Source organism: Galeopterus variegatus, unplaced genomic scaffold, assembly GCF_000696425.1.
Source record: "Galeopterus variegatus unplaced genomic scaffold, G_variegatus-3.0.2 Scaffold11373, whole genome shotgun sequence".
Classification (NCBI taxonomy): domain Eukaryota; kingdom Metazoa; phylum Chordata; class Mammalia; order Dermoptera; family Cynocephalidae; genus Galeopterus; species Galeopterus variegatus.
The window spans coordinates 12847-20254 of record NW_007737484.1 but is presented as its reverse complement, the minus strand read 5'-3'; the positions used below and the strand labels follow the sequence as shown (position 1 = coordinate 20254).

The following is a 7408-nucleotide window of genomic DNA, read 5'->3' as shown; positions in this document are numbered from 1 at the left end:
GGAAGGAGGGACCTAGAAGGCCCAGGAGGAAGGAGGGACCTGCTGGGCATGGGGGAGGGGGAGGGGCTCTGATTCAGCCTCTTCCTGTTTTTGTCCTCTCCCCCACCCTCAGGAGTTCTTTGTGATGACGCCACAGCTCTGTGATGCAGGGCTGGACCTTAGAACCAGAGGGAACTTTCCCGAGGGCTCAGTTGCCTGAAGGCAGCACTGCGATTCAGAAGATGGAGAATCTTCTCTTCACTCTGAAGAGCGTTAGTGCCACATGGCTGAGCCCCAGCTCCGTTTCCTGGGTGGTGGAGATCACCTTTGCCTTCCTGGGTGGGGTGGGGCTCTTCCTTTTGTTACTCCCCTGTCTCCAGAAGGATGGATCCTTACCATCAAAGAGGAAAAAGAGAAACCTGAGGAAGGTAAGCAAACCTGTGCACAAACCCAACAGACAATGAGTTTCTCTTTCCTTCCTATTACTATTTCTACTTTTCCAAATCACCTAGAGAGATTTCTGAGATGGGAAATGTCAGGAAAGATTAGAACACCATCCTTCTAGGGACAGGCAGGGCAAGGGTAAGAGTGGGCACTACGGTTTCTGTCCAAAGCTCTCAGACCAGCTGTGCTGCTGAGCTAGAAGAGCCAGGGCAAGGGCAGACACTAAGACTTGACTTGGTGGCCTAGGCTGGGATTGCTGAGAGCTGAGATCTCTGCAGGACAGCTGAGCACTGGCTCTTCAGTGCCTTCCCACGACAGGCCCCTGGGGCCAAGACTTGCCTCCATGTCAGGTTCATCTAAGGGCCTTGCTGTGCTCCTAACAGCCTCTCGTCAGAGGATGGAGGTGTCTCCAGCCTTAGGAGAAAGAATCCTACGTAACAGCTCAGATGCAGGTCTAGCCTTCAGGTATCCAAAGCAGAGGAACTGAGGACATCCACAATGAATCTCACGTAGAACACCCCTCTTTGCATTTTTCACAGAAGGAAAACAGGAAATATTTTTTCATACATACACGTTAAAAATGAGTAAAAGGCAAGAAAACAGCACAGAGTTCCATCAGCTAAATGCAGAACGTCGTGTTGTCTGAGAACACTGCACGTCTGCAGCTTGTCTAGAGGGAGGAGAGTGAGACTCGGGTCCCAGCCCCTCGTTCTTTCTTGTCTCAGCATCAGGTGGAGACAAGGAGCAGCAGGAGCAGGAAGAGTGGCGCTCTACATGGTAAGGCTCGGCCCTTCCCCCGGCCCCCCAGAGGAAACTTGACCTCACACGTGTCCCTGAGTGACAAAGGCCACATCTCTGAGGATGTCGTTACAGAGGCCTGACAGGGAGGGTCCTGGGAAGGAGATCAGCACCTGGGGTACTTCTCAGATTCTGTACTGGGAAGGAAGCTAGGACGGGCCAGGGAAGGGGTGCTGCCCAGCAGGGCCAGGGGTGGGGGGTAGTGGACCAACCGTGCTGGATCTGGAGGTGGGGCCTCAGGCCCAACTGTTTAACTTTGTCAAGACTGATTCCTCTTTGGCATGACCCCGTCCTTCCTCCCCCAGAGGGTGGTTGGAGGACCATGGGGTGCTGGATGTGAAAGCACTTTGTAAACTACAAAGCGCTGCCCATCTTTGCACCTTACTGTCACTGCCTGAGATCATGTGGCCTTGGACACTGATGCTGGGGCTCCACAGTCTAATCTCCCAATCTCCCCTAAAGGGACCTTCCATTCAGCCTCCTGTAAGATCCCCAGGCCCCTCCTTCCACAATAACCCAGTCTCCTCATTTCAGCCTGTAGAGATGGCCTGGGGGAACTGAAGGAGGTTCAAGGCCTGATCTCACTTCTGCAAAGGTGAGGAACTTTCCTTTTCTCTCCCATGTCCTCCTTCCTACCAGGGCCTATGATGTGACCCCAGAGCCTGGGGCTGACCTGGGAGAAGAGTCCAGGAAAGGGGATGGGATGTGACCAAAACCCTGGGGCAGGGGAGGCAGGAGCTTTGTGAAGCCAGTGCATGGGCAGTGGAGGGGCCCTGGGTGCAGGAGCCGCTCCTGGCCGGTCTGCTCCTGGCTACAGCACCTGCGTCCTGTCTCCTGTAGCCACCTGGCGGAGATCCCTGACCCTCCAGGTGAGGTGTGCAAACCAGCACCTGCCAGAGCCCACCAGCCATGCTGGAAGAATTTGGAAGATTCTGCTCCTGTCACCTTATCCCCACTCACTATCCAGGCTCCTCTGGTTGAGTGTCCTCTGCCTGTGGCCTCCACCCTGTCACCAGGCCAACGGACTTCCACCGTTTCTGTTGAGTCACGCTCACCCCTGAGTGCCTCTCAGCCATCAGAGCCTTTGCTCCCCCCTGACAGCCTCTCAACCCCGCCACTCGCACCTGTCCCTCCCCTATCACGACCCCCTGACCCTGTGGCCTCCCATTTGCCTCCAGCAGACTCCAGCCTGAGTACTTCTCAGTGGAACACAATGGCACTCCCACTGGGCTCCATCCCACAGAGCTTGTCTCCACACAACTGCTGGTTGACGTCTCCCACCCCAGCGATCTCCAGCCTTAGTCACCCAAGCTGTCCCATCCCAGCCCTCTCCTGGTGGCAGATGGCTGCCAAGGTCTCGTACCTCCCCACCTCGTCACAGGGTCAATCCCATCAAGAGGGTGTTTCCCACCACCCAACAGAGGCCCCGTTTTCGGGAGACCCCACACAAAGCTACCTGGAGGCTGGTGGCCCCTCTTTTGTCAACCCTAATATCCAGAAGCTATTGGAGAGGCTAATCACCAAGAGAACAGGACAGAAGATCAGGAACGACAAACAAAAAGAGAAATCAGACTATTCCCTGGATTCTCTGGGGAATACATTAAAATCACTGGGTGACAAGCAGGACACCAGAACCCCGCAACCCTTCTGGAGCATGAAAGACAAACCAAAGCAGCTGCCTGGTCCTGAGCAGCTCTCTGATCCCAAGGTCTTAGAGGACCATTTACAGCGGAAAACCAGCCAGCACTACTGGGGCCTCCCGTTTCTGCACAGTGAGTCCCTGGTGGCAACAATCAGGGTCTCTGGTTCCCCACTGGAGTTTCCCTCTGTTTTATTCAATGAACTCTCTCATTCCTTTCCAGTACAAAATCAGACTCAACTATCTCCACAATTTTTTCAACCCCGACTCTGGTCCCCCCATGTGCCCCAACCCCAACCTCTAACTCCAGCCTTGCCGCTGTCCCAGCCCTCACCTCTGGCTGAGACCCACAGCCAGCCCCACACCTCATCCTGTCTCCCCATCCCACCGTGCTACTCACCACAGATCGTGGCCCGGGGAGCAGCTTGTCCTACAGACCAGATGCAGGCCGAACTTCTAATCCCAACTTCTATCCCACGTGTGGATTGTCACCCTTCAAAGAAGGAACAAGAAAGTAGGAGGGATTTACCCACCATGGTCCAGAACCCTCAGGAAGCCTTTAACCAACTCACCCCTGAGAGTGAGGCCTCCCAAGAAAACGAGTCAGTCTCCCTCCTCCCAGGGGACTTCATTAGCCCTGAGCTCCGGGAGCAACTGGAGAAACACCTTCAACGGAGGTTCACGCAGCACTGCTGTGGGCTGTCACCTAAGCTCCGGGAGCAACTGGAGAAACACCTTCAACAGAGGTTCACGCAGCACTGCTGTGGGCTGTCACACAGGCCCCACGTGTCTCCAGACCTGATACAGCCTCAGGACCTTCAGCAGAGGTTCACACAACACTGCTGTGGACTGTCCCACAGGCCCCACATGTCTCTGGACCTGATACAGCCTCAGGACGAATTCCCAGGGATTTCTCAGGTAAAGGACAGGCATGGGCTCAGGACCTTCAGCAGAGGTACACACAGCACTGCTGTGGACTGTCCCACAGGCCCCACATGTCTCTGGACCTGATACAGCCTCAGGACGAATTCCCAGGGACTTCTCAGGTAAAGGACAGGCATGGGCCCTCTGTGTTTGTAGGTGGGAGCAGCCAGAACACGCAGAAAATGGAGTCCAGGGGCCCAGCCAAATTCCAGCTTGGGAAGATCCCAAGCAAGGACCCAAAACAGTGTCTGTGGAGCGTCCTAGAACATCTACCCAGGGCTTCGGAAAGCAGCTCAGGGAAAGTTCCAGAAGCCAAAACTGAGAAAAAGTCAGAAAGGGACTGGATGACGCCATTGGGAAGTGACTCAGGAAAGGACTCACCAAGGAGCTCGGACATGAAGCATCTAGAAGACACTGCAGAAGTCCTTTTGCACAGGAAAGTGGGGGAGGTCAATGAGGACATGGTCCCTGTGGGTGTTCATCATCCCAGTCTTGCTAATGGCCATGTCCTGTCTCCGGAAAACTCAAACACTCACATGGAAACTGGAAATCTAGCGCCCTCCAAGGGCAAGGTGTCCCACGTAAACACCTCCCAGCAGCTTTCCTTCCTTGATGTACACACTCGACAGATGCTGGAAGCACATATTAAAAGTTTTCAGGCAAGCCATGAGTGGGGCCCGACCCTCAAGGTCCACAAGCCCCCATATCTTAAGGTACGAAAAGCTCAACCCTTGTCCCTTTCACAGCCTGCCTTTCCCTCATCAGCCACCACTGAATCTGGGGCCAAATGCACAGCTGAGGCTGCCAATGTCCCAGGAGAACCTCCTCACAAAGATCCGGGAGAGAAGGTGGCAGGAAAAATGTCACTTTCCACCCTGTGTCGTCCCCTCCCTGTCCCCTTGCCTGTGTGTAAGGAAGCCCAGAGGTCTGCATACAACACAGAGACCAAATCTGGTGACAAGTGCAGGCCCTCAGAGGACCCTCTGATAGGACAGGAGGGCAGGTGGCCTTCTCAGCCCCTCATATGTAATGCCATGGGCACAACCTGTCACAGTGCGAATGTGCTGGGGGCTAAGAGAGACAGCCTAGAGCTGAGTGCAGGCCCAGCGATGTCCAGGAGCAGCCAGGGGCAGGAGAAGCCCAGGAACCCAAAATTTCAGAAACCACAGAAGAGCCTGAGCCAGATGTTTGGCCCTACTGACCAGAGAGGGGGCCACAGGAGGCCCGCACAAGGAAACCATGAACAAACACTCGTAGGACTAAGCCCCCCTGCAAAGGACAGGAAGCCAGTAAAGTTCTTAAGTACCCAGTCCTCCCAGCTCCCACCAGAGAAGGGACAGGCACCTCCAGAAAGCCACTTCAAGAAAAGGATCAGGCACTTTCTTCAGTGGATTGTCCCCAGTGAAAAAGGCAAAGGGCAGAAAGATCCCCTGCAAAAAGGCAAGCCAGCATCAGCCCCTGCCCGGAGCTGGGTACCAGTCCCAAGCGGACTGTTTGCGGACAACTGCGTGGCTGAAGCCCAGGCGCTCATGACTGCTGTTGGACAGATCCTAGAGGAGAAAATGGGGCTTCACCATGAAGTTTCTGCCTCGACAGCCCCAGTGGGAGGGCGTTCCTGCCACCACAGGGGTCCCTCCTACCCAGAGCAAAGAACGGTGGTGAGAGGTATGGCCTGCTGTCACCATGCCACTCCAGTGGGTCACAGCCATCCTGTCAAGTACAGGTGGATCAGAGACGGGAACAGCAGTGGGGCCTCACTTCCCAGGGAGAGTCCCTGCCAGCATAGGCCACTGGCGGTGAGAGCCTCAGTCCGCTCCATTCACTGCCCTAGACACTGTCATCTTCAGAGAGGTGTCTGGTCTGGTCAACCAGTTCATACTTCTCACCCCTTTCTGGGTGGGAAAAGTTTTCCCCCAGAATACCTTCAGCCCCCACACAAATAATCTCTCTTTCCCCCACGTCACCAGTACCTCTGTGTGCTGATGGCTGCTTCTTCCCAAGATATGCACTGTTTCCTAATATATGTTTTTCCTCCTCAGATGTAGTGGCTCTGTCTGTTCCCTGTGGGGCTTAGAAAAGGGGTCAGCCCTTCCTGAGTGCAGCTTCTAGAAGGGACTGGGCCTGCAGGAGGCTGACCGTGGCCTTGCACACCCACCCTCACCCTGGAGTCCCTCCCTCCACCTCGTTTTCATGACACGACCATTACTTGTCAGGATGGGCAAACCCTGTGAAGACCCCACCTGGGGTGGGGCTCACCCATCTCCCCTGCTTTCCCTTGACCTTGAACCTGGTGTGCCACAGGGGATGGGTCCACAGAGGCCAATTCTCCTTGGCCTGGAATGTCAGAGCCAAGAAGCCTCATCTGTCACAAAGTGAGCTCAGGAAGTCTGGGGGAGCAGTGCTGGCCCCAAGTCCAGGGGGAGAATTGTCACCTTGGAACACTCACAGCGACACACTTGTCTGCCCTGGGTCCCTCTCTCCTGTGACTGGGGATGGACATAGGCCCTGCTGACCCCTCTCAGCTCACCTGGGTGACATGACATGGCACATCACCCTTCCTGTCCAGAGCAGCGGGAGGACAAGGCCTCCAGTAGCACCGACAGCCCCTGCCCGGACCACCTGCTGCACCCCCTGGGCATGACCGTGTGTGCGGTCACATCCAGTAGTGGCACACAAAGGGCCGAGGGTGGGATGTGGGAGAGCAGTGCAGCTCAGAGCAAAAAAAAGAGCTGCGTGGCCTGGGGACACCATCGTTGCACACATCCCACCCTGTCCATAGGCCTGGAGGGGACACGTCAAGGCCATGCTAACCCTGCACACCCCAGGGTCCCTGCTCCAGCTCCAGGGTCACAGGCCTGGGATGGCCGCCTTCAGCTCAGAGGGCCAGGCCAGGGATGATCATTTCCAATGGTCCATCTGAGGACCTCACCCTGTCCCTTGCAGCATCCTTGGAAGGAGGCGCTGACCACAGGACAGCCATTACTGGTGAACAGTCACAGTGGGGATCAAGCTTCTAATACCTAAAACTTAGGGGACATAATTCAATCTGTAACACACAGCCTAGCTTAAAAGTGCTTAGGACACTTACATTAGCCTACAGCTGGGCAAAATCATCTCACACAGTCTATTTTATCATAGTGTTGAATATATTACGTAGTTTATTGCGTACTATACTGAAAATGAAAAACAGAATGGTTATGTGGGGATTCTGAAAAACAGAATGATTATGTGGGTATTCTAAGTTCAGGTTCTACTGAATGAGACCAGGTTGGCTGGTTAGGGCAGTAGGTGAGAGCATAATGGCCTTATAACACCAAGGTCACAAGTTCAGATCCTTGTACCGGCAAGCTGTTCCCCCAAAGGAGAACAGGCCTCTACTGAATGTATCACTTTTGCACCATCAAAAAATAGAAAAATTGTCGGGCGCGACACCGAGGGTTGCGATCCCGTTACCGGTCAGTAAAAAAGAAAAAAAGGAAAAAAAAAAAAGAAAAGAAAAGAAAAAGAAATAAAAATGAAAATAAAACATATCAAAACTTATAGGATGTCTTCAGAAGGAAGATAAAAAGACAACCCCATTAAAGATAACAACTATGAAAATTGTATAAGAGCCAGGAAAGATGT

The 7408-nt window shown here is 54.1% G+C and overlaps 1 protein-coding gene across 1 annotated transcript; it reads left to right on the top strand.

Moving 5' to 3' along the window:
* Positions 1 to 188: 188 nt before the first annotated feature.
* LOC103610594 (spermatogenesis-associated protein 31E1-like) lies at positions 189 to 5824 on the top strand. The gene is made up of 5 exons (XM_008594734.1): positions 189 to 407; positions 1149 to 1200; positions 1756 to 1816; positions 2062 to 3778; positions 3877 to 5824. The coding sequence occupies exons 1-5, from the start codon at positions 222 to 224 to the stop codon at positions 5725 to 5727; spliced, it is 3867 nt and encodes a 1288-aa protein (XP_008592956.1). The 5' UTR covers positions 189 to 221; the 3' UTR covers positions 5728 to 5824.
* Positions 5825 to 7408: the final 1584 nt, after the last annotated feature.

Bases quoted from the DNA above. Each gene is read 5' to 3' on its own strand.
- LOC103610594 (XM_008594734.1), top strand. From the start codon at position 222: ATGGAGAATCTTCTCTTCACTCTGAAGAGCGTTAGTGCCACATGGCTG. The intron at 1,817-2,061 runs GTGAGGAACTTT...TGTCTCCTGTAG, and splicing joins CTGATCTCACTTCTGCAAAG to CCACCTGGCGGAGATCCCTG. The intron at 3,779-3,876 runs GTAAAGGACAGG...GACCTGATACAG, and splicing joins AATTCCCAGGGATTTCTCAG to CCTCAGGACGAATTCCCAGG.